The 27,520-nt window shown below is 41.6% G+C and overlaps 3 protein-coding genes across 3 annotated transcripts; all 3 read left to right on the top strand.

Annotated features, from left to right (window-relative positions):
* Positions 1 to 124: 124 nt before the first annotated feature.
* Positions 125 to 27,223, top strand: LOC310924577 (extracellular calcium-sensing receptor-like; the record flags this gene model as incomplete). The annotated part of the gene is made up of 9 exons (XM_083886359.1): positions 125 to 354; positions 22,672 to 22,966; positions 23,144 to 23,230; positions 23,425 to 23,694; positions 23,940 to 24,146; positions 24,230 to 24,505; positions 25,793 to 26,020; positions 26,106 to 26,229; positions 26,304 to 27,223. The coding sequence occupies 9 exons, from the start codon at positions 125 to 127 to the stop codon at positions 27,221 to 27,223; spliced, it is 2,637 nt and encodes an 878-aa protein (XP_083742485.1).
* LOC310925433 (extracellular calcium-sensing receptor-like) lies at positions 395 to 9,448 on the top strand (the record flags this gene model as incomplete). The annotated part of the gene is made up of 9 exons (XM_083887389.1): positions 395 to 402; positions 503 to 797; positions 985 to 1,071; positions 1,266 to 1,535; positions 1,627 to 1,833; positions 1,909 to 2,184; positions 2,718 to 2,942; positions 8,340 to 8,463; positions 8,538 to 9,448. The coding sequence occupies 9 exons, from the start codon at positions 395 to 397 to the stop codon at positions 9,446 to 9,448; spliced, it is 2,403 nt and encodes an 800-aa protein (XP_083743515.1).
* Positions 13,430 to 18,796, top strand: LOC310924546 (extracellular calcium-sensing receptor-like; the record flags this gene model as incomplete). The annotated part of the gene is made up of 10 exons (XM_083886329.1): positions 13,430 to 13,456; positions 13,553 to 13,683; positions 13,832 to 14,120; positions 14,311 to 14,397; positions 14,592 to 14,861; positions 15,085 to 15,288; positions 15,388 to 15,663; positions 16,197 to 16,421; positions 17,679 to 17,802; positions 17,877 to 18,796. 10 exons carry the CDS (start codon positions 13,430 to 13,432, stop codon positions 18,794 to 18,796), a joined length of 2,553 nt encoding a protein of 850 aa, XP_083742455.1.
* Positions 27,224 to 27,520: the final 297 nt, after the last annotated feature.

Consider the following 27,520-nt stretch of genomic DNA (forward strand, 5'->3'; position numbering starts at 1 on the left):
TTAGGACCTTCCCCTATAGCCTCTTCTGATAGGTGATGAGCAAGAATAAACAATATTGCAAGACAATAAAATGAGTGATGATAAGACTGAGCTCAGAAAAATGATGAACCAGAGCAGAGTCATGATGGTATTTTTAGACAACCACCTGCTCTGGCTATTGTTGTTCTCCTGCTTCTCCTCTGCTGTGTCCTCCTCTCTTTCTTCCTCCTCTTGTCGCTCACAGGGACAGTTTAATCTCAATGGGATGAACAAACATGGAGATGTGATTCTTGGAGGGATTTTTGCAATACACTTCTTTTCTGATGATCCTGACCTGACTTTTACCTCAGAGCCACAGCTGCCTACCTGTTATGGGTGAGTCTGACAGGGAAACAGAACAATTAAGAAGCTGTTCATGAAAAAGTGAATTGTAGTTGTTGATGCTGAGGTCAATATTTGCAGTATCTGACTTGGCTCCATTGCTGTATAATGAATTTCAAATACTAACCTTTTTTTCTGTTAGTTTTAATGTTGTAAGATTCAGACTGGCTCAGACCATGGCCTTTGCTATTGATGAGATCAACAGAAAGTCAAACCTGCTGCCTAATGTGACTCTGGGATACAGTCTGTATGATAGCTGCGTCCATCTAAGAATTGGATTTCATGCAGCACTGACCTTAGTCAGTGGTCAAGAAGAGCAGGTTACATTAGAGGAGAACTGTGTAGGAACTCCTCCAGTCGTAGGGATTGTGGGAGATTCTTCCTCTAGACGTTCAATTGCCATATCCACAGTCTTAGGTTTGTACAGAGTGTCTATGGTGAGTTTTTCCGTTTGTCAAGTCAATCATAGTTTTAAATGTTGGAATTGAATTGCTTGATAATTAAATAAAATAAAATAAAAAAAATAATTGCCAATTAAAATGAAGTTGTGAATATGAAGCATTCAACACAAGTTGGAACAGTTGGACTAAGACTTGTTTGGATACATGCTCTGTTGTTTTATAGGTGAGTTATTTTGCCACATGTTCCTGTCTGAGTGACCGACAACAGTTTCCATCTTTCTTTAGGACGATCCCGAGTGATGCTTTTCAGGTGAAAATCTATCTACAAAAAGAAAAGAGTGTGTCACCAGTCATGTTATATGTCTCAGTGACAGAGTTGTGTGGTGTCAGATATACAACACTTAAAGACAGTGATTATGAGTTTTTGATGAAGCTGTTGATCAGGATTTCTAGTAAAGATGATTCCAGCCTGTGCACTAATCCCTCTGCTCTGTGTCCACATAGGTGAATGCTATGATTCAGATTCTAAAACACTTTGGTTGGACTTGGGCAGGTCTGCTCATCAGTGATGGTGATTATGGAGTCCACGCTGCCCGATCCTTTCACTCTGATCTGGGTCCAGCTGGTGGAGGTTGTCTGGCTTACACAGAGATTTTGCCCCGGGGTGATGACCCTACTGAACTAAGGAGAATAGTGGATGTGATGAGGAAATCTACAGCTCGAGTGGTGATTGTGTTTGCACATGAGAGTCACATGATTAATCTAATGAAAGAGGTGAGTCATGAAAGACATATGACTAAAACTGGATTATACTGTACTGATATAAAAGTATGGATTCATATACATGTGATACTCCAATGTACAGGTGGTGAGGCAGAATGTCACAGGCCTGCAATGGATTGCCAGTGAAGCCTGGACAACAGCTGATGTTCTGCAGACTCCTCACCTCATGTCATACCTGGGTGGAACACTGGGCATCTCCATCCGTCGAGGAGAAATACCAGGACTCAGAGACTTCCTGTTACAAATACGTCCTGATCTACATCACAACATCACAAGTGGAAATGATATGGTAAGAATTTAAATGATCAATCTGATAACAATGAAATATTGTAAAAAAAATAAAATAATAATAAATATCTTCCAGGTGAATCAGTTCTGGGAACACACATTTCAGTGCAGGTTTGCACCACCTCCAGCAGGTTGGGTGGAAGCTGGAGGAGAATTATGCACTGGACAGGAAGTTCTAAAGAATGTGGAGACTGAATTGGTGGATGTTTCAGACCTCAGACCAGAGTATAATGTGTATAAGGCTGTGTACGCTCTGGCGTATGCTCTTAATGACATGCTGCAGTGTGAGCCAGGGAGAGGACCTTTCAGCAACAACACCTGTGCTCATTTACAAAGACTGGAGCCATGGCAGGTGAGATATCACTCTACTCTAAATTGCAGTTAAATTAATTCAATAAAGTATGAATAATTACTAAATCAATGAGACCATGTCCAAGACAGCAAGGGCCAGTGGATAGTAATATCAGGCCAAAGTTTCTAATGTATTGTGACTTCAATGGAAATTTTTAATGGAAGTCATGCCAACAAAAAACATTTTAGGCTATTGTGTTTGTAAATATACATTTATAAACAAGAGTTATATTAATTATTTGATATAACTTAAGTATTTCAAGTTATTTCCTTCAGTTTTTCCATTTGTGTTTCATGTCACCTCTCACTCTAGCTTTTGCCAGAGGCATTTATTTTTTCGTCCACTTCTATCTTTCCAAACATATCTTTGTGGAATTCTGACAAATATGGCATGGCTGACTAACTGACTTTGACTCTAAAGTCATCTTATTTTTATTCAACATGCTCATGTTATCAGAGAAAATTGTGAATCCTTTCAAACAACCGCTGGCCAGTAACTGTAGTTTTTGTTCTTGTTTTCCTTTCATATCAAAGCTTGTGTATTACTTGGAAAAAGTCAACTTCACAACATTTGGTGATCAAGTGTCATTTGATGAAAATGGTGATGCCTTACCTGTTTATGACATCATGAACTGGGTGTGGCTCCCTGATGGAAGAACTAAAGTTCAGAGAGTGGGTGATGTTAAGAGGTCAGCCTTCAAAGGTGAAGAACTCACACTGGATGAAGACAAAATCTTCTGGAACTTTGAATCCAAACAGGTAACTTAATTTTTAACTTCTTTTCCCCACTCATGGGGCTAGATCATAGATCAATCAATCAATCAATCTTTATTTGTATCGCCCACAGTTTACAAAACATAGTTTGTCTCACGGGACTTCACAGGGTTGGTAACATCCTCTGTCCTTAGACCTTCAACCAGAGTAAGGAAAAACTACCAGGGAAAAAACCCTTATAACAGGGAAAAGAGTAGAAACCTTAGGGAGAACCACAGGTGAGGGATCCACTCCCTGGACATACAGGCATGCAGTAGATGTTACCCAAAACATACAATACATAATGACAAGAATAAAAAGTGAAAAAGTATTTAAATGCCAGGATCATCTGGATCACTGGGTTTGTCACAGCCTGTAGTGAAGGCTGTTGTGGTCAGAGACTTGAAGATAACGGAGTCCTCCTTCCTGTCCTGACCTCATGTCGTTCACTGGTGTCAGCAGAACTGTAAGAGATTAAAATCAGTTAGAGATGTGCTACATGTGGATATATGGGCTACATGTGGATTTATGGTCTACATGTGGATTTATGGTCTACATGTGGATTTATGTGCTACATCTCATGGGGGGACATCGGGTAAGTGGTGAGGGATGAGAAATCGAGGAGGGGGTAGAGAAAGTGCGGCTCGTGCAAAGTCTGTGTGCTCATTCTAAGTGCATGATGGGAAATTCCCCCAGCAGTCTAAGCCTATGGCAGCATAAGATAGACTATTCTAATCAGGACATACCTGATCTAGCTTCGACTTTAGGCTATGTTAAAAAGGTAGGTTATTAGTCTCACCTTAAAGGCAGAGACCGAGTCAGACTGACTGACTGAAAGTGGAAGTTGGTTCTACAGGAGAGGAGCCTGGTAGATAAATGTTCTACCATTGATTCTTCTTCTATTTATTTTCGGAATAACCAGTAGACCTGGGTTCAGGGTCTATTTGGTTGATATAAAGGTATTAAGTCACAAATGTAAGAAGGTGCCTGATTATTCAGGGCCTTGTATGTAAGTAGAAGTATTTTAAAATCTATTCTACTTTTCACTGGGAGCAGTGAAGAGAAGCCAAGACAGGAGTTGTATAATCACGTCGTCTGGTTCCAGTCAGTATCCGTGCTGCTGCGTTCTGGACAAGTTGAAGGCTTCTCAAGGACTTACTAGGACATCCAGACAGTAAGGAGTTACAGTAATCCAGCCTAGAGGTTATAAAGGCGTGGATTAGTTTCCCAGAGTCATGTCGTGATATAATATTTCTAATTGTCTTAATGTTCCAAAGGTGGTAGAAGGCTGTTCTACATATATGCTTAATATGTTCATCCAGTGATAAATCCTGGTCAAACAGGACTCCTAGGTTCCTTACTGTAGTGCAAGGGACTGGAGTTTTACTGCCTAGGTCTAGAGCTCCACTTAAAAGTGGTGCTCTTATATCTTTTGGCCTGAGGACCATGACCTCAGTTTTTTCTGTGTTAAGCATCAGAAAGTTCCGAGTCATCCACGTCTGTATGTCTATGAGACAATCCTGGAGTTTAATAGATGGGTCTGGGTCGTCCGGCCGTACAGATACATATAGCTGGGTGTTGTCTGCATAACAATGAAAATCTATGTTGTGTTTCCTGATAATGTTGCCTAATGGCAGCATGTACAGGGTAAAAAGAATAGGTCCGAGCACGGAACCCTGAGGAACACCGTAGTTAACCTTAGTGAAAATGGAGTTCTCATTCACACTAACAAACTGAAATCTGTCCGATAAATAGGACTTGAACCAGACAAGTGCAGATCCTTTAATCCCAACATCTTGTTCTAGTCTATGTAGCAGGATCTCATGATCTGTCGTATCAAATGTTGCACTGAGATCCAGCAGGACCAGTATAGAAGCCAGTCCTTTTTCAGAGGCCATAAGAATATCATCTTTTACTCTAAGTAGTGCAGTCTCTGTACTATGGTGGGTTCTAAACCCAGACTGGAACTTTATAAATAAATTAATGCTACACAGGTGATCGCACAACTGGGTGGCTACAGCTTTTTCTAAAATCTTTGAAATAAAAGGGAGGTTGGAGATCGGTCTATAGTTCCTCAGAATGCTACTGTCGAGAGAAGGCTTTTTAAGTAATGGCTTAATTACTGCCATCTTAAAGGCCTTTGGGACACAGACCAGCTGACATGTAGTAAGTTTAGAGGAGGAGACCAGTGAGGTCAGCTCCGGGAGGCTTAAAGGAGTAAAATTATTTAGTACGTGTAAAGCTGGAGCCGCGATTAAGTCTAGGCTCGCTGTACTAAACTGGTTGTTAATTCTATCTCTGATTGTTTCTATCTTATCGTTAAAAAATGTTATAAAGTCATTACTACTCAGCGATCGAGGGATTGATGGATTCGTTGCATCGTGGCTCTCCGTCAGCCTGGCTACAGTGCTGAAGAGGAAACTGGGGTTGCTCTTATTTTTCTCTATTAACTCTGAGTAATAAGAAGTTCTTGCATGTCTAAGAGCTTTTTTATATATATCAAAACTGTTCTTCCACAAGACATAGTGACTGTCATTATGTGTGGAACGCCACGTTCTTTCTAACTTCCGTGTACTGAGCTTTAACGCTGGAGTTTGGGCTGTGTGCCACGTGGCAGACTTGTCCCGGGTGATAACCTTTCTCTTAAGAGGAGCAACAGTGTTTAGAACTGTTTGCAAGGTTAAATTTGTGTTATCCACTATTCCATTAAGTTCCGTGGGAGAGATGTTTCTATAGTCTTCCTCTGTGATAAAATATGGCTGGAGGGCAGACGAGAGCTGTTCAGTGAATTTTTCAACTGAACTGTCGGATAAACAGCGACTGTAATAATGCTGCTGTATAGAATCAGTAGCATTAGTAAGTACAACTTCAAATAAGATCAGACAATGGTCCGATATCAAAGGATTCTCATCAAATACTACCAAGTTATGTATGTCAATACCATATGTTAAGATAAGGTCAAGTGTGTGTCTATGACGATGTGTTGGTTTGTTAACCTGCTGCTTGAAGCCAATTGAGTCAAGCAAAACTTTAAAAGATGAGCCAAGACTATCATTGGCTACATCTACATGAATATTAAAATCACCTACTATGATGATTTGATCTGAACAGAGAACTAAATCAGATAAAAAATCTGCAAATTCACTTAAAAATTCAGAGTAGGAGTTGGGTGTTCGGTATACAATAATAAACTGGAGTCTGTTTAATACTAACGGACTTAGAGTAAGGTGCTCAAATGATTCATAAGTACCCGTGGGTCGAGCGGTAAGCGAAAGTGTACAGTCAAATATGGCTGCGACCCCTCCACCTCTGCCATTCCCTCTAGAGGTATGGACATTGGTGTGGGAAGGGGGCATTGCTTCGTGTATAGATACGTAATCATTAACTTGAAGCCATGTTTCTGTTAAACAGAGCAAGTCAAAATCCTGTTCGTTTATCAATTCATTCACAAGCAACGCTTTTGAGCGGAGAGAACGAATATTTAACAAACCACACTTAAAACTGTTCGTTCTCGGCTCGGAGAATGTCCTCGTGTTTATTTTAACGAGGTTACTATGAATGACTCCTCTCCTGTTTCTCCGTGACTGTCTAATGTATGGAGCCCTAGAGGCAGACACTGTGTTAATCCTAAATCTATGTACCTATATAGCTTTATCTTTATCTATAGGGGGCGACTGAACTAGTGGAAGCACAGAGAAGCGTTTTAAACTGCAATTCTCTTTCCTGGTCCCGACTGCTTGTTGTCACGTTTTGGTTCTAATAAACTTTGTCATATTTCTGGAAAGGAGGGAAGCTCCATCCAGAGTGGGATGAACACCATCCCTTCTAATAAGACCAGGTTTTCCCCAAAAACTTTGCCAATTCTGTGTGAAGCCCACGTTATTGTGAGGGCACCACCTTGACAACCAGCTGTTGAATGATAACATGCGACTATACATGTCATCACTCGTTCTGTTACGTAGAGGTCCAGAGAAACATACGGTGTCCGACATCGTCCTGGCATATGTACACACCGACTCCACATTAATTTTAGTGACCTCGACTGGCGAAGCCGAATGTCGTTGCTGCCGACGTGAAAAACGATTTTATCGAACCTACGATTAGCTTTAGCCTGCAGCTTCAAATGAGATTTGATATCGCCCGCTCTGGCCCCAGGAATGCAACGGACTGTGGTCGCTGGAGTCGATCACGTTCCGTAAAATAGAGTCACCGATAACTAAAGTCGTTTCCTGTGTGTGTTCAAAACGTGAGTCGGCCGGTGGCTAGCTGGGGGCTAGCCGGGGGCTTCGGCTTAGAGCTACGCTTCCCACCGTGGACAGTCACCCACTCTCCCTGATTTCCCGGCTGCTCGGGAACTACTGAGGGGGTTGTAGCTAACTGTGAGGTAGCGGTGGCTGCTGCAGTTGCTGCTGCGGTTGCTACCGGGCTCGCACTCCTAAGCGAAGGATAGCTAATGCTAGAGACTAGAGGACTAGCTTCTACAGTGCGGAGCCGCGCTTCTAGCTGGCTAATCCTGGCCTCCATGTCCAGAAACACACTACATTTCATACACATACCATTACTGCTAAATGAGGCTGAGGAGAAACTAAACATCGAGCACTGAGTACACGACAGAGCAGGGGACCAAGAGGGAGTGGGAGAGGGAGAGAGAAGCCATTGCTAGTGTATGTGCTAAGCTAAGCTGTTAGCACCCAGCTCAGAAAGAGAGTACTGCAATGGTCTACAGACTACTATGGATAAGCTAGAAAGAGCACTTAGCTTCGGTTATGGTGACGTGTGGGTAGTATCCCTCGTGGCGAGTGTCAGCTGCTCGAAGTGCTGCTGCTGCTCGAAGTAGCTGCTGCTCTAGATACATAGGTTCGCTATGGCCCATCTGACCTGTATGTCGTCAACCATCCATGCCCCTGGTAGTACAGACAAAACCTGATGTGAATGTTGGTGTGCACTCCTACATTATAAAATGTGTGTACCAAATGCTTATGCTTCATGTAATAAGTATTTTTCTAATGTGTTCATAGGCATCCTGTCGGTCAAATGATGCTTGTGCATTGTTAAATATTAGACAGGGCACTTGTGAATTAGCTCATGTGCTACAACACTCAAACCATGTATCTGGTTTGTCCATTGTCGTTATGATGTCCACATCAAGTAAAATAAAAATAGCAGGATGTTCTTGTATTTAATGTTGACTTGCTGCCTTGTCCGCTTTGACCCAGGCATGTTTAATCTACATGACTGTAGACTATATGTTTGAACACATGACTGACATAGACCCTTATTTTCTTGCGGTTTTCTCTGCCATGGACACACAACTCGAAATCCATAGCAACTCTCTGCAGTCATGAGAGAGTATGGAGAGGTCACAAAGGATATAATAACAGACAGTGATGTTTGTTCACACAGCCTCCTCAGTCAGTGTGCAGTGACAGTTGTCCTCCAGGTTCCCGCATGGCCAGAAAGAAGGGGGAACCTGAGTGTTGTTTTGACTGTGTCCCTTGTTCTGAGGGAAAGATCAGCAATACAACTGGTGAGTGTAAACTTTTAAACAGCACAGTTCACAGATGTTGTATAAACATGTATCTCATCACCCTCTTTTCTCAGACTCCATGGAGTGCACCAGTTGTCCAGAAGATTTCTGGTCCAGCCCCCAGCGTGACCACTGTGTTCTTAAGAAAACAGAGTTCCTCTCCTACCATGAGCCTCTGGGTATCTGCTTGACAACCACCTCACTGTTGGGCACATTTTTCTGTGGTGTTGTTCTGGGCATCTTCATCCATCATCACAGCACACCTATAGTTCGTGCCAACAATTCAGAACTCAGTTTTCTTCTCTTGGTGTCACTAAAGTTCTGTTTCCTCTGCTCGTTGCTCTTCATTGGACGACCCAGATTATGGACTTGTCAACTAAGACATGCAGCATTTGGCATCAGCTTTGTGCTTTGTGTCTCATGTATCCTGGTGAAAACCATGGTGGTTCTGGCTGTGTTCAGGGCCTCCAAACCAGGAGGTGAGTCCAGTCTGAAGTGGTTTGGTGCTGTGCAGCAGAGAGGGACAGTTCTGGTTCTGACTTGTGTTCAAGCAGCAATCTGCACTGTCTGGCTTGTCTCTGCTTCACCAGTGCCTCATAAAAACACCCAGTATCACAGTGACAAGATAGTTTATGAGTGTGCAGTTGGGTCCACAGTTGGTTTTGCAGTTTTACTTGGTTATATTGGTTTACTGGCTGTCCTCAGTTGTTTGTTAGCTTTTCTAGCAAGGAATCTTCCAGACAGTTTCAATGAGGCCAAACTCATCACTTTCAGCATGTTGATCTTCTGTGCAGTGTGGGTGGCCTTTGTCCCTGCTTACATCAGCTCACCAGGCAAATATGCAGATGCTGTGGAGGTTTTTGCCATCCTGGCCTCCAGTTTTGGCCTCTTGATGGCACTGTTTGGACCTAAATGTCACATCATACTCATGAGACCTGAGAAAAACACAAAGAGGGCCATTATGGGTCGTGACACCACTAAATAATTCAGTTTACTCTGCTGTCTTGATCTGTGTATTTCAGAGGTGAGTTGAAATTACCAGACCTCAGCAGAGGAAATAAAGACTTACATTGGTATGTTACTTGTTTCTCACTGATTATTCTGTTGTTGGGAGTTATTTTAATTGTATATTAGTGATGGGAACGGAAGTTCTTCAGGGTGAACTGAACCCCGAGATTTTCATTCTCAGTAAACATTTGTTTACTGAATCGTTCAGTGCTTAGCAGGAGTCCAGTGACCTGAATCACGTCCTCCACGACAGTTCTGTCTGCAGGCGAGTGTAATGTTCCATAACAGATACCCTTATTTTGAAATGCCCATATGGCCACACAGGAAGTAACAGCACTATGTCTGTCGTGAGTCACTCCCCGCCCTTCCACTCCCGGCCAGCACACTCGCTGTTGAGCTCAATTGAACTAAGAAATGAACAAATCAGTTCATGAAGTGATTCCATTCAGTTTGTTCACTCAAAAGATCCACTCCTTTAAACGACTCGTTTGTGAACAACACAACACTATTGTAAATGACCACACTTGGTAGTAACGACAGGAGCAGTTTGGGTGCAGCCTACCAACGAGGTAAAAGATAATTTTTTTTCCTTACCAATTCCAAAGATCCTTAGTACTAATATTCCTTTCAGCCGTCAAGATAAATGTTAGTATCAGTGAAAATAAAGTGACAAAAAAATCCCTCTTGATGTCTTAGTTTTTATAAAATTTGTTAAAAAAAACATCATAGGTCGCCATTGTTATTAACGTCGCAATGCACTCTGGGTAGTGTCGTCATAAGGTTGCACTAGCGAGCTACGGCACACTGTTGTGACTGTTCAGCGGCATAAATATGTCATCTGTTCAGCCTTTTAATTTTGAACCTTAATGAAACATTAATGAGGACGAGTGTCCTCCTCTTCTTTATCCAACTCGCGTTTATCTGTGTAAGCGTGGTCCATGGTAACAACTCGGTGCACATCAGCTGGCTACTGTACTGCTGCATCTGACGTGTCTAGATAAGTCTGTCTGGCTTAGTGTGGCAGCATCGGTCACATGTGGCCCACTACATATTATATATATTACATCGATTCATAGTAATAGTGTGGTGAAATCACATTTCAGAGCTTTTGTTGTTTTTTCGGCCAATCAGCTGATCGTCACGGAGAAAACACATACAAAACATGCTACTTATGCTCCCAGACGAGGCTACAGCCGCTGCTGCTGCATGTGTGTTCACCGTCGGATGATAGACAAGGACAACCCGCAGAAGAACTAAACTGTGGCTGTACTTTTTAACAAAGACAGAGACAGACACAGACTTCACTTCTGCTATGTGAGTGGACTCGTTAGCATTTTAAGCTAGCGATCTTTATGCTAACATGTTAGCATAAACGTTAGCAGAATTCAGCGTTGCAAAAACAACAAACAGATGGATTATTTAGCGGCCGAAAGGACATGACAATAACTGGACACATTGAGGAACAGACACAGAAGTTGTCTGAGATGATGACGTCGTGACGCCAGCACCCAAACCTCTTATTTACCTTCTGTCTTCTTATGGGGTGAGTTTTCATTAACGTTGTTAAACTACATAACGTTAGTGTTCATTCACATACAGGTTACACGTTTTGTCTTTTAATAATCCACTGTGCGTTTCAGAATGTTATGTGGCTGCATTGTTATTCACTAGCTTCAGGGCTTGAATCATGTGTGAATGACACAGCTTTGTGTATGAAGTATTGACTGTGATGCTAATGAGAACACAGTAACACTTATTGATTGCTTAACTGACTGAAGCGGTGAATTATCAGCTTCCTCTGTGAGCAGTGGGGTGTCCGATGGTTCGCCTAACGTTACAGGAGCAGGTTGTGTGCTCAGGAGAGCATCCAGCGTCTCTTGTCTGTGGCACTTTTTAATGCGCCTTGCACTAGCTCCCGAGGGCGTTGATGCTCCTTATGTGGGAAAATTGTCGGAAAAGCATTTCGTTTTTGTCTTCATTTATACCCAGCCGCTCAGGTGAGCTATTTCAGCAGTCGTGGTCAGCTAAAAGCCTCAAATGCATCAGGCGAAAAATGTCGAGAAGACAACCACGGATCTTTGGGAAGTTGTGTCCGTCCACAGGCATCTTCCCACTCCTTTCTCCTCATCTTGTCAGTAGGGAAACAGTTTAAACTCACATCAATCCCCTTGTTGCCTTATGACTGGAAATTGCATCTAAAACCAGCACAATGTGGCATTTTACTTTATAATGACTTTACTGTGCGTACGTAAACAAACACTGGGTCAATCGCTATTCAACCATTATACATCATCGCCCCTAGAGTGCATTGCTCGCAGAAAGCATGTATGTCAAAATATGCACTTAATATTATGAATTTTTTAAATCAATGGCAATATTTTATGTGTTTCTAACAACATATTTTAGTAAGAGAGAACAATTGTGGCTTATTAAGGCCTACAAGTCTTCATAGTCAGGGTTCCTTTTAAACTTCACGCAAATCAGACAAAAGCAACTGTTTTGTGTAAGAAAGTATTGTTCTAAGATGCATTTAGCAACACATGTAAGGACCAATTCTGCACTTTCCTTTACACTAAATTAATTATTTGACGAGACTATTGTGTCATATGTTTGTTGTATGTATCTGGTAAAGGTTGTGAAAGCTCTTGATCCTTGGTCAGTTAATAAATACTTAATCTGCTGCCCCTGTCTTTATGTGGTTGCTTTTTAGCTATTTTACATCATACAACATTAGATTCATGTAAATCATTTTTGTTTATGAGGTTGCCATCTAGTGGAGTAGTGAAGGACTATTAATCATGTAACAACACATTGAAAACGGTCTTACCCTTGCACCTATTGAATGGGTCACCTTAATCATTATCTGAAAAAATTGCCCCCCCCCCTGAAATTTTCTTCAGGAGCTGCCACTGAGTAACGAGGATACTTTTTCCCCCCCAGAATTTCATTATTTCATCACATCTCATTGAGATTAATATAGAGACCTGACAACAAGGACCAGTTATTAAACACCATCAGTGAAATGAAGGCAGTGCAGATTTAACACTTTTAGTCACTAAAATGGACAAATGCAGACAGCACCTGATTCTACTGAGTCACAACATGGTGTATTAGTGAATGCACATTTTCCCACACAATGGTCATGTTGATTCCTTTTCTCTGAACAAGGACAAAATGTTGTTGTAACTTGAAGAGGCCTGTGGCAATTCTGGACAGCTGAAATTTGTTCGCCCTGACGGCGTCTTATCCACCGATACTTACACCACTGGGTCTGACCCTTTCATGAGAGTGCTCCTTTGACTCCAATGCAAAACTGTAGTTTTCTATATGTTGCTAATTGTGTGGACTATTTCAGTCATTATGTTTAAACATTACATTTGGGGAACTTGCAAGGCTATTAATATTAGTATTGTCATTTTTGTTATGATTCAAATTTTATCAGTACACAAAATATAACGACCATATTTGGAAGTATCCAGCCAGAACTCAATACAATTTTTATATCTTTGCTCCTGGTCTCTATCTTTTGGTTTTGTGCCTCTTGTCCGAATGTGTTACCAGATTGCCACCCCTTTCTCTCTGTAAAGGAGGCCGGAATCATCCTGCTGTCTGCAGCCATTCTCTATTGAGGAATCAGGTGTCAATGTCCAAGGAAGATGCCGTGCCTCCACAGACATATATGTTTTAAGAGCTAAAGTCAGGTTTACACGACATGACTTTCAGGGTCATTGAAAAGGAGTCACACACTATATCAGTGGTCAGCAACATGGTGCCCATGGGCAAGTGGTCACCTGCAGGCAGCCAATAAAGTGCAGTTTAATAGTAAGTGTACACAAACACACATTTACAAATATCATTTTAGGACCTTCCCCTATAGCCTCTTCTGATAGGTGATGAGCAAGAATAAACAATATTGCAAGACAATAAAATGAGTGATAATAAGACTGAGCTCAGAAAAATGATGAACCAGAGCAGAGTCATGATGGTATTTTTAGACAACCACCTGCTCTGGCTATTGTTGTTCTCCTGCTTCTCCTCTGCTGTGTTCTCCTCTCTTTCTTCCTCCTCTTGTCGCTCACAGGGACAGTTTAATCTCAATGGGATGAACAAACATGGAGATGTGATTCTTGGAGGGATTTTTGCAATACACTTCTTTTCTGATGATCCTGACCTGACTTTTACCTCAGAGCCACAGCTGCCTACCTGTTATGGGTGAGTCTGACAGGGAAACAGAACAATTAAGAAGCTGTTCATGAAAAAGTGAATTGTAGTTGTTGATGCTGAGGTCAATATTTGCAGTATCTGACTTGGCCCCATTGCTGTATAATGAATTTCAAATACTAACCTTTTTTTCTGTTAGTTTTAATGTTGTAAGATTCAGACTGGCTCAGACCATGGCCTTTGCTATTGATGAGATCAACAGAAAGTCAAACCTGCTGCCAAATGTGACTCTGGGATACAGTCTGTATGATAACTGCCTTCACATCGGTATTGGTGCAGCACTGTCCTTAGTCAGTGGTCAAGAAGAGCAAGTTACATTAGAGGAGAACTGTGTAGGAACTACTCCAGTCCTAGGGATTGTGGGAGATGCTTCCTCTACAAGTTCTATTGCCATATCCAAGGTCTTGGGTTTGTACAGAGTGCCTATGGTAAGTGAATTTGCCTCTGAATTTAATTATAGTTTACAATAAATTCAAATTTAAATATAAAGGTTGTTCTTGTAAACATTAGAAATTAAGAATCAGTAGACTGTGGCTATTTTTAGTATACATGCTCTGTTCTCACCCCACTGTGGGATAAATAAAGCTATCTTATCTTATCTTATCTTTTTTTTTACAGGTGAGTTATTATGCCACATGTTCCTGTCTGAGTGACCGACAACAGTTTCCATCTTTCTTTAGGACGATCCCGAGTGATGCTTTTCAGGTGAAAATCTATCTACAAAAAGAAAAGAGTGTGTCACCAGTCATGTTATATGTCTCAGTGACAGAGTTGTGTGGTGTCAGATATACAACACTTAAAGACAGTGATTATGAGTCTTTGATGAAGCTGTTGATCAGGATTTCTAGTAAAGATGATTCCAGCCTGTGCACTAATCCCTCTGCTCTGTGTCCACATAGGTGAATGCTATGATTCAGATTCTAAAACACTTTGGTTGGACTTGGGCAGGTCTGCTCATCAGTGATGATGATTATGGAGTCCACGCTGCCCGATCCTTTCACTCTGATCTGGGTCCAGCTGGTGGAGGTTGTCTGGCTTACACAGAGATTTTGCCCTGGGGTGATGACCCTGTTGAACTAAGGAGAATAGTGGATGTGATGAGGAAATCTACTGCTCGAGTGGTGATTGTGTTTGCACATGAGGGTCAAGTGAATTACCTCATTCAAGAGGTCAGTCACGAAAGTGTTAAGCAACCAAAACCTTTATACTGTTAACAAAAAAAGAACGCTTCAATGGTGATTGAATTTAAAAGTTTTATTTTGAAGTGATTGAATTATGCAAATAACAGTAATACCAAGAAATCAAAACAAAAGATATCAACCATGGAAACTAGATTTAACTGTATCGGTATGAAAATCTCAATTCATAAACATGTTATTATCCAATACACAGGTGGTGAGGCAGAATGTGACAGGCCTGCAGTGGATTGCCAGTGAAGCCTGGACAACAGGAACTTCACTCCAGACTCCTCACCTTATACCGTACCTGGGTGGAACACTGGGCATCTCCATCCGTCGAGGAGAAATACCAGGACTCAGAGACTTCCTGTTACAAATACGTCCTGATCTACATCACAACAACACAGATGGAAAAACTGTGGTGAATTAAAAAATTTTTTTATCACATCTGACTTTTGCAATAACAAGATTAATCATGATTAACAAAACAAATTTCTTTTTTACTAATATCTTCCAGGTGAATCAGTTTTGGGAACACACATTTCAGTGCAGGTTTGCACCACCTCCAGCAGGTTGGGTGGAAGCTGGAGGAGAATTATGCACTGGACAGGAAGTTCTAGAGAATGTGGAGAATGAATTGGTGGATGTTTCAGACCTCAGACCAGAGTATAATGTGTATAAGGCTGTGTACGCTCTGGCGTATGCTCTTGATGACATGCTGCAGTGTGAGCCAGGGAGAGGACCTTTCAGCAACAACACCTGTGCTCATTTACAAAGACTGGAGCCATGGCAGGTGAGATATCACTCTACTCTAAATTAAACTTAAATTAATTCAATAAAGTATGGATAATTAATAAATCAATGAGACCATGTCCAAGACAGCAAGGGCCAGTGGATTGTAATATCAGGCCAAAGTTTCTAATGTATTGTGACTTCAATGGAAAGTTTTAATGGAAGTCATGCCAACAAAAAACATTTTAGGCTATTGTGTTTGTAAATATACATTTATAAAAAAGAGTTATATTAATTATTTGATATAACTTAAGTATTTCAAGTTATTTCCTTCAGTTTTTCCATTTGTGTTTCATGTCACCTCTCACTCTAGCTTTTGCCAGAGGCATTTATTTTTTTGTCCACATCTATCTTTCCAAACATATCTTTGTGGAATTCTGACAAATATGGCATGGCTGACTAACTGACTTTGACTCTAAAGTAATCTTATTTTTATTCAACATGCTCATGTTATCAGAGAAAATTGTGAATCCTTTCAAACAACCGCTGGCCAGTAACTGTAGTTTTTGTTCTTGTTTTCCTTTCATATCAAAGCTTGTGTATTACTTGGAAAAAGTCAACTTCACAACATTTGGTGATCAAGTGTCATTTGATGAAAATGGTGATGCCTTACCTGTTTATGACATCATGAACTGGGTGTGGCTCCCTGATGGAAGAACTAAAGTTCAGAGAGTGGGTGATGTTAAGAGGTCAGCCTTCAAAGGTGAAGAACTCACACTGGATGAAGACAAAATCTTCTGGAACTTTGAATCCAAACAGGTTATTGCTTACTTTTTTTAAGACAACAATCTCTTGGGTAATGATGTCATCTACCCATGTATTCTTACTGTTTATAGACTACTATCTCTTTGTCTTACTCACTGGCTTTTATTTGTACTTCCAAAGGGAATTTGCAGATGTTTGCAATAGTATGTTTGATGTGAATGTTGACATCTGTTCATGTCTGTGGTGGTACAGGCAAACCCTGCATCAACAGGGTTAGGGTTAGTGTGTGCTACCCCACATTTTGTGAATGTGGACTGGTCACCCTGACTGTGCATGCTCCTGTAGTTTAGTCAGGCTTCCTTCTTCTTGAGAACAACAGGTGATGAGATGATGTTGCAGAATGAGACTCCGTGACACAACTTTCCACCAAACAAAGACATTCTGTCAATTCCGAGCGCTGAAGTTTGCTTGGGAGAGCTTCAACCAAATTCCCCAGAAGCTCTAACCCCCCGTAAGCAAGACCCCTCTTCTTAAAGGTTATATGTGCATCACATCCTGCCCATATTAGGTCTTCTACCCTCTTCAGTGGGTTACCCTCCCATAGGCCCCTTAACTGCAAAAACAAGTTCAGCTATTTGACCTATGTATCCATTTTCTGGTCAACTGAAGCCCACATCTGGCAATGTTCAGACACGGCCCGCAGACCTCCATTGTAAACATGGTGCATGGACGCAGACTCCTCTCCAACCTCGGAAACCTTGTGCTCCTTAATGCAATGCAATGAACATCTTCAACATATAGAAATTAGAACTTCCCTGTGTTAATGTGTTCATCGAAGACACTTAACTCCGCTTCACTCCACACGGTGGGTCAGTGGGAGAGCAAGTCGTCTTTCAACTCGGGTTCGATTCTTGGCTCCGCTAGTCTAAAAGCTGATGTGTCCTTGGGCAAGACACTTGACACAACCACGTTACTCCTGACGGCTGAGCAGCCAGTGTGTGAGTGGGTGTGAAAGATGGGTGAATGAAAACTGTTGTGTACAGCTTTGAGTGGTCATCGAGACTGGAATAGTGCTATATAAACACAAAACCATTTACCATTACATTACAAAACCATTTACATACCATTACATAGCACACTAGTTGGTTGTATACACTTGTTTCGACTGAAGAAGAGATGACAAAGGAGACAATTACCATGAATTGTTTACGTGAGGTGGTGTGAGGTTTGTCAGTTCTCAATATCAACTATCTGTTGACATGAAACACAAAGTATGGAGGAAAACAGAATAACATAGATGTTTGTCCACAGCCTCCTCGGTCAGTGTGCAGTGACAGTTGTCCTCCAGGTTCCCGCATGGCCAGAAAGAAGGGGGAACCTGAGTGTTGTTTTGACTGTGTCCCTTGTTCTGAGGGAAAGATCAGCAATACAACTGGTGAGTGTAAACTTTTAAACAGCACAGTTCACAGATGTTGTATAAACATGTATCTCATCACCCTCTTTTCTCAGACTCCATGGAGTGCACCAGTTGTCCAGAAGATTTCTGGTCCAGCCCCCAGCGTGACCACTGTGTTCTTAAGAAAACAGAGTTCCTCTCCTACCATGAGCCTCTGGGTATCTGCTTGACAACCACCTCACTGTTGGGCACATTTTTCTGTGGTGTTGTTCTGGGCATCTTCATCCATCATCACAGCACACCTATAGTTCGTGCCAACAATTCAGAACTCAGTTTTCTTCTCTTGGTGTCACTAAAGTTCTGTTTCCTCTGCTCGTTGCTCTTCATTGGACGACCCAGATTATGGACTTGTCAACTAAGACATGCAGCATTTGGCATCAGCTTTGTGCTTTGTGTCTCATGTATCCTGGTGAAAACCATGGTGGTTCTGGCTGTGTTCAGGGCCTCCAAACCAGGAGGTGAGTCCAGTCTGAAGTGGTTTGGTGCTGTGCAGCAGAGAGGGACAGTTCTGGTTCTGACTTGTGTTCAAGCAGCAATCTGCACTGTCTGGCTTGTCTCTGCTTCACCAGTGCCTCATAAAAACACCCAGTATCACAGTGACAAGATAGTTTATGAGTGTGCAGTTGGGTCCACAGTTGGTTTTGCAGTTTTACTTGGTTATATTGGTTTACTGGCTGTCCTCAGTTGTTTGTTAGCATTCCTAGCAAGGAATCTTCCAGACAGTTTCAATGAGGCCAAACTCATCACTTTCAGCATGTTGATCTTCTGTGCAGTGTGGGTGGCCTTTGTCCCTGCTTACATCAGCTCACCAGGCAAATATGCAGATGCTGTGGAGGTTTTTGCTATCCTGGCCTCCAGTTTTGGCCTCTTGATGGCGCTGTTTGGACCTAAATGTTATATAATCCTATTGAGACCAGAAAGAAACACAAAGAAGGCCATCATGGGTCGTGGCACCACAAAGTTTCAAAATTAAAATTCTGTTTCTCTGGCTGCTCCACTCTGTTTTTTAGAATTGACTCATATTTACCAGATCAAAATGCAGGGAATAAAGAATAATATAAATAAATAATAAATAAATTACAAACTTTTTTTTGTTATTTCTCTAAACTAATTTCACATATCTAGGGCATCAGCACTTGTCAGGCCCTTTCACCCTCATCCATAGCATGGAACAACTCTAATCTAAGGAGTATATCAAGTGTCGACCACAGCCTGACACAGAAGTTTTACTTCCTGTTACTATAATTGAGTATTTTATATAGATGTAAGAGGAGGGAAATTGAATGAAGTTTGGGAAAGAGTACTTTCTGTGTACACCAGTCTACAGCTGAATTACTGTAATCTGGTATTTTATTGCAACACCCTTTGAAAAAGCTAACTTCTTTGGATTACACAGACAAAAGTTGAAGTTCATGAGATCGAGCTTAAAGGAGGAGTACAAATGGGCAGAAAACCAACATCTGATGGGGGTCATGTCTTTAAGAAGCTTTTTTCTGCATCCTGATATGAATCTCATTCATTCATTTTCTACCACTTTATTCCGTGTGAACCACTGGCACCGTGTGAATGGGTATAAAAGATGAGTGATAGAAAATGCACTGCACATAAATGCACTGTATGAATGTGAAATTATCCAATTTCACCTAATTGGTCTAAAAACATTTTTTGAAAACAAATAATTAATTATCTGCAAATAATATGGACATAAATATTCAAGACACTTTGATAAGAATGACAAAATTGTTTATATAGGCTACAGAGTATCATTTTTTAAAACATTTTTGTTTGGTGGTGTGCAGCGTGATTTTTTCAGGTCCGAGTCCATAACTACACCAAGATTTCTTGCTTAGTCTGTGGCTTTTAGTGTCATTGAGTCAAGGTGGCCTGACCTCATGCCTGGGATCAAAAACAATGACTTCTGTCTTTTCTGCATTGAGCTGAAGGAAATTCTGGCCCATCCACTGGTCAATGGAGACCTCGTCGTTTCAATATAACACCATGGTCTGCAGTTAACTGTGTGAAAATGTTTCACCCACCGTGAGGACAGCCTCTTCACCCCACCTTCCACTACACACAGCGCAGCTGCTGCTGATGAGCCGCTGACTGCCTGGTGTAGCTTGATAAATCAGTGAAAATTAAAATTTCTCCAAAAACTTTGAAAGTCAAGGATGCACACAATTGGGCCATGCTCAACCCATATCCAAAGTCTTAGTGCGATCTGACTAAAGCCCAATTTATACTCCTGCGTAAAGTGCAGAGTCCTCTGCGTTGACGCAGAACCTGTCGTAGAGCCTCTGCGTCGTCTCCGGGTGCACGGAATATTTTTTAAGTGTCCGTCACTCCGTCAAGGGACAACGGAGACAGCAAGAGCTGCGATTGGTCCTCAGGACAGGCCGAGCGAAGCTGCTCTGTGCCGGCTCACAGTGAGCACCGAGCGCTACAGAGGGCGGAGCTGATCCCCGCCGACTTCGTCGCTGCCGAACTATAAATACGTCATATCTTAACACACACAGCACATGTTTAGACTCTAAATGGCCAATTTCTCGCCTCAAATAATCTTAAAACTGCGTTCCAGGACACAGAAAAGGCCACTGTTTCAACAACAACAGTCTTTCTCCCTCGGACGCCATTGCTCACTGTAGCCAAAAGCACAACAACATTGCGCAGCGACCCCTAATGATCGGGCGGGAAATTGCAGCGCCTATCCGTCACCACGACACAGAAGTATAAATGCTCGAGTGGTCTACGTGGTGACGCAGACGGATAACGCATTACGCAGTCAGAGAAGTATAATGTGGCCTTAACGGTCAACGAGATATGCCTGTCACAGACAGACAGACGGAACTTGCTTTATAGACAGATGTCAGCTGAGATTGGCACCAGTGCCACCCCACAACCCTCATTTAGAGGATAAAACTTTGAAGAAGAAGGATGGATGGATGGCTCGTTCCCCACCCCACATAAACACTGTTTCACCAGATAGATTTTATTTCTTTTTCACCTTGTTACTGTTGGACCAATGTTAGTCCATGTGTCACGATCTCACCCACACCTTCCTCAATATTTTATTATTGTTATTGTTTTGCCTGCTGTGCTGCTGCGGCTCTGTGCTCTCCGTTCCTCTGCAGGGGGCGTGGCTGACCCACTTTCTCTAGACGCCGGTGATTGACTACACCTGCGCGGCTCCGCCTCACCTGCGCCAGTTCTGTAATCAGGAAGGACTTTTAAGCGGAGCCGTTTCCCGTCGCCGGCGTCAGATCGTTGTTTCACATTCATGGGTAAAGTCGCACGTTCGCTTGTTACCACTTTAACGCTGCCGTTTCGCTGGAACTTACCCGCCTCTCCTCGCTCCAGGTCGTCACGTCTCCTGCACTTCCGAGAGCCATTGATCATTGCCTGTATTCCCCAATCCTCCTGGGAATCTCTCCTGCCGACCCTCAAACCAGTGAGTTTGTTCCGTGGCGGAACATTGCCTGTTCGCCACACAGAAGCAAGACTGTCGCTGCTGCTGCGCACCCTCTCTCACTCACACACTCTCTCTCTCTCTATCTCACTTCCGCATTTTGCGAAGTCGCTTTTTGTTCTCCTTTTTATAAATAAATGTTATTATTTTTACTATCACAATTACCGTCTCCTGTCTGCTTCCGGGTCCACCCTAAGTAATTCATAACACCATGAACTCATTCTGTCATCAAAGCAAAAGGTGACTTCTTCTAAATGAAGACAGTGTATCATTTTGGTCGCTTCATGCATTTCCACTTTCCTAAAGAACTAGGAATCTTTCAAGGTTCAAGACATCTAAATTGTTCTTGAGGGGAACTTTGTTGTACAACAACAGTAACCAGCACAGGCTTTTTGTTTTGTCTTTTCCTGCATTGTATCTGTGGTCCGATGGAAGTGACAAACTCTCCCTGTGCAAGGCTTTGTTAACAATATACACAGAACTGTTATTTTAGTGCCCTTCATGAGATTTGGATTTGGTGCTCCACCCGCCTCAGCACAAAAACCATCACCAAAGTGTTTTCCAAAGACATAATGTGATTTTTTTATGGATTATTTGAAAACATACTGCAGACAGCAACAGTTTCCTTGACTTTAATGGTTCAGAGTGATTAGATATCTCTTCTTCTGATGCTGGAGCTTCATTAAATAGTTTTGATGCTTACTTAAATCGTTGAAAGACAAAGCAAATATCAGGTTTATTGCAAAGAAAAACATAGTTGCTCAATAATATAAATGACTAATTACAGAAATGATGAAGTTTAGATTCACAAAATTAATGAGTTGGATGCTTTTGGGTTCATTTCATTCATTCATTGACAAACCATCTTTGTGTGACTAAAATACTGGACAACAACAAACACACTGATGTAAAACTCAACAAGTGAAAGACGAAACAAACGATAGGTAAATAGCACATGACGTTGCTGAGGACCTGCCCTGATCGGTGATGAGCAAGAATCAATCATGTTGCAAGACAATAAAATGAGTGATGTTAAGACTGAGCTCAGAAAAAAAGATGAACCAGAGCAGAGTCATGATGGTATTTTTAGATAACTGGCTCCCACTTGTGTTGTATTTCAGCTTCTCCTCTGCTGTGTCCTCCTCTCTTTCTTCCTCCTCTTGTCAGTTACAGAAACAGTTTCATTTAAATGGGATGAACAAACCTGGAGATGTGATTCTAGGAGGAATTTTTGCAATCAACTTCTTTTCTGATTATCTTGACCTGACTTTTACCTCAGAGCCACAACTGCCTACCTGTTATGGGTGAGTCTGACAGTATCTGTAGTTGTCTAACTTTACTGACTGTATGAAGTATTTTGAATAATAAACAATTTATATTCTTAGTTTTGATGTTATAGGATTCAGACAAACTCAGACCATGGCTTTTACTATTGATGAGATCAACAGAAAGTCAAACCTGCTGCCTAATGTGACTCTGGGATACAGTCTGTATGATAACTGCCTTCAACTAGGAATTGGATTTCGTGCAGCACTGACCTTAGTCAGTGGTAAAGAAGAGCAAGTTACATTAGAGGAGAACTGTGTAGGAACTCCTCCAGTCCTAGGGATTGTGGGAGATACTACCTCTTCAAATTCTATAGCCATTTCAGCAATCTTAGGTTTGTACAGGGTGCCTCTGGTAAGTTTTAAAGTCCTTCACCTGAATGATTATTGTGATCATTTTTTTTGCAAAATGAATATAATTGCATTCATTATATGACATGCATAAAATTAAGAGTTGATATATTTACCTGCAATGTATAAATAAAAAAAGAGAAAACTTTTTTTTAGAATATGTGGTTTGCTCTATTTACAGGTGAGTTATTATGCCACATGTTCCTGTCTGAGTGACCGACAACAGTTTCCATCTTTCTTTAGGACGATCCCGAGTGATGCTTTTCAGGTGAAAATCTATCTACAAAAAGAAAAGAGTGTGTCACCAGTCATGTTATATGTCTCAGTGACAGAGTTGTGTGGTGTCAGATATACAACACTTAAAGACAGTGATTATGAGTCTTTGATGAACCTGTTGATCAGGATTTCTAGTAAAGATGATTCCAGCCTGTGCACTAATCCCTCTACTCTGTGTCCACATAGGTGAATGCTATGATTCAGATTCTAAAACACTTTGGTTGGACTTGGGTAGGTCTGATCATCACTGATAATGATTATGGAGTCCACGCTGCCCGATCCTTTCACTCTGATCTGGGTCCAGCTGGTGGAGGTTGTCTGGCTTACACAGAGATTTTGCCCTGGGGTGATGACCCTGTTGAACTAAGGAGAATAGTGGATGTGATGAGGAAATCTACAGCTCGAGTTGTGATTGTGTTTGCAAATAATTTTCTCATGATTAACCTCATGGAAGAGGTCAGTCCTGTATATATATGTAGCAAATACCATTTAGCCTTTTAAAAAAACAGATTTCATGAATTCTATTTCACGTGTCATTTGTTAAAGCTGCTAATGTTTAAGAGTAAGATTGTTTACTAAGACAAATTCAAATTTGACTATATTTCTGGTAGAACTCTAGGTTTGTGTGTGACATCAACTCTTGAATCTAGATTATACTTAACTGATATTAAAGGATGAATTCATATACATGTGATGTACAGGTGGTGAGGCAGAATGTCACAGGCCTGCAGTGGATTGTCGGTGAAGGATGGTCATCAGTTGATGTGCTCCAGACTCCTCACTTCATGTCATACCTGGGTGGAACACTGGGCATCTCCATCCGTCGAGGAGAAATACCAGGACTCAGAGACTTCCTGTTACAAATACGTCCTGATCTACATCACAACAACACAGATGGAAACGATATGGTTAGAGTTAAATGTTTTTATCTGATATGGTACAAACAAAAATGAATTAGTGTCATGATTTCGAGAAGTGTAATGTTTTTCAGGTGAATCAGTTCTGGGAACACACATTTCAGTGTAGGTTTGCACCACCTCCAGCAGGTTGGGTGGAAGCTGGAGGAGAATTATGCACTGGACAGGAAGTTCTAAAGAATGTGGAGAAGGATGTCCTGGATGTTTCAGACCTCAGACCAGAGTATAATGTGTATAAGGCTGTGTACGCTCTGGCGTATGCTCTTGATGACATGCTGCAGTGTGAGCCAGGGAGAGGACCTTTCAGCAACAACACCTGTGCTCATTTACAAAGACTGGAGCCATGGCAGGTGAGATATCACTTTACACTCTACTCTAAATATCACTTCATCCACTGTGTTTCTCTTAGAGTTGAACAAAGTGTGTATTATTAATTGATATGAGCTTATGATCATTTTAATAATTATTCTCTACATGGATGGAGAATACACAATTTAGTGTATTGTATTAGAATTAAATATAATCATAGTTAATAGAAAATATTTCTAGATGAGAGGATATTTCATTTACAGATGGCTAATAGAGCAATGCAATATTAAGTCCAAGGAAACAGTATTATTTGGGTAATGTGACAATACTTACAGTAGCGCAGTAAATGTTTTACCTAAAAAAATAAAAAAATAGAAGCTTATATTTAAATGTTGACCGTAATTGATTTAGTTGTTTTAAAAGCTTTTAATTCTATTTATTCCATACAGTTGAATGGAATAAAGAATATATAAGATAAGGGCAAGTTTTATTTTATTTATTTTTTGTCAGTACTGTTTGCTCATCTCAACTCCCCCCCCCTGCCTACCTGCAAAGTCCAAACCCAACGTAAACAGTCCAACCAGGCAGGAGAGGTAGTCGAGAAGGGAGGCCAGCAGTCAATTAATTTTTTTTGTATAACCCCAAATCACACATCATCTCAAGGCAGGGTACATAGACAACATCATGCAGAGCAGAGAAACCCACCAATTCACACAATGAGTAAACAGCAGGCATCAATGGAGAGAAAAAAAACTCACTTTTAACAGAAGAAGAAATCTCTGACAGAACCAGACTCAAAGATGTGCAGCATCTGCCTCACCAACCGGTTGGGTTGGGGTGAAAGGAAAAATGGGGGAGAGAAAACCTAAGAGGTCACACAGGATAACAAATGATTGCAAAAGGACAGATAGGTTTAGCGGGACATGGACAGAGAAAGCAGAATCAGAAACAGTCACAGTCGGCAACAGAGGCTCAATCCAGACAAACACTGGAAATCTGGTGAGTGCGAGAGTACTGGAAGGTGAGGAGCACAACTGTGACACATACTGTATATCACAGCCGTATGAATGGTTTGACCAGGGAAAAAAGTCAGTACTGCAACAGCCCAAATGACAACGGCTAATATGGTACAAAAACCACCTTGTATCTCAAAGATCGATCAATTAGCTCTATTTGTTAAACTGGTGATGCTGATTTATACCACCCACCTTTAGGGGAACCCTGAAAACAATTATTCAATAATATTGCTTTAGAAGGAAATGTATTGTTTGAAATGTTAATCATTTTTGAAAAGTAGTTTTCCTTCTTCTTAATTTTGATTTCCCAAGCTTGTGTATTACTTGGAAAAAGTCAACTTCACCACAACATTTGGTGATCAAGTGTCATTTGATGAAAATGGTGATGCCTTACCTGTTTATGACATCATGAACTGGGTGTGGCTGCCTGATGGAAGAACTAAAGTTCAGACAGTGGGTGATGTTAAGAGGTCAGCCTTCAAAGGTGAAGAACTCACACTGGATGAAGACAAAATCTTCTGGAACTTTGAATCCAAACAGGTAACTTCTTACTTTTTCAGACGACCATCTCTTTCCCTTAATCATTATAGATGAGTCTAACAGACAGTGATGTTTGTCCACACAGCCTCCTCGGTCAGTGTGCAGTGACAGTTGTCCTCCAGGTTCCCGCATGGCCAGAAAGAAGGGGGAACCTGAGTGTTGTTTTGACTGTGTCCCTTGTTCTGAGGGAAAGATCAGCAATACAACTGGTGAGTGTAAACTTTTAAACAGCACAGTTCACAGATGTTGTATAAAAATGTATCTCATCACCCTCTTTTCTCAGACTCCATGGAGTGCACCAGTTGTCCAGAAGATTTCTGGTCCAGCCCCCAGCGTGACCACTGTGTTCTTAAGAAAACAGAGTTCCTCTCCTACCATGAGCCTCTGGGTATCTGCTTGACAACCATCTCACTGTTGGGCACATGTATCTGTGGTGTTGTTCTGGGCATCTTCATCCATCATCACAGCACACCTATAGTTCGTGCCAACAATTCAGAACTCAGTTTTCTTCTCTTGGTGTCACTAAAGTTCTGTTTCCTCTGCTCGTTGCTCTTCATTGGACGACCCAGATTATGGACTTGTCAACTAAGACATGCAGCATTTGGCATCAGCTTTGTGCTTTGTGTCTCATGTATCCTGGTGAAAACCATGGTGGTTCTGGCTGTGTTCAGGGCCTCCAAACCAGGAGGTGAGTCCAGTCTGAAGTGGTTTGGTGCTGTGCAGCAGAGAGGGACAGTTCTGGTTCTGACTTGTGTTCAAGCAGCAATCTGCACTGTCTGGCTTGTCTCTGCTTCACCAGTGCCTCATAAAAACACCCAGTATCACAGTGACAAGATAGTTTATGAGTGTGCAGTTGGGTCCACAGTTGGTTTTGCACTTTTACTTGGTTATATTGGTTTACTGGCTGTCCTCAGTTGTTTGTTAGCTTTTCTAGCAAGGAATCTTCCAGACAGTTTCAATGAGGCCAAACTCATCACTTTCAGCATGTTGATCTTCTGTGCAGTGTGGGTGGCCTTTGTCCCTGCTTACATCAGCTCACCAGGCAAATATGCAGATGCAGTGGAGGTTTTTGCCATCCTGGCCTCCAGCTTTGGCCTCTTGGTGGCGCTATTTGGACCCAAATGCTATATAATCCTGTTGAGACCAGAGAGAAACACAAAGAAAGCCATCATGGGTCGTGACACCACAAAGTTTCAAAGTTAAAACTGCCTCAAACCTGGAATATTGATCAATTACAGTCAGGTTACAGCAACATCCTGTGTCATGGCAAATGACTAAGATTTACTTCACTTCCAGGAGAGCAACATTTTAGAAAACTCACAATCTTCATCATGAAATCAGGTCAATGAGCAAAGTGTCAAGACATGACGTTTCTTAAAAATGCTCAGTGGTAGTATAGAGCAAGTCGTCTTTCAACTTGAAGATTATGGGTTTGATTCCCAGCTTCACTCGTCTACCTGCTGATGTGTCCTTGGGCAAGACACTTCACCCCACATGGCT

The sequence above is a fragment of the Microchirus variegatus genome (genome assembly GCF_963457635.1).
Source record: "Microchirus variegatus genome assembly, chromosome: 3".
In the NCBI taxonomy this organism is placed as follows: domain Eukaryota; kingdom Metazoa; phylum Chordata; class Actinopteri; order Pleuronectiformes; family Soleidae; genus Microchirus; species Microchirus variegatus.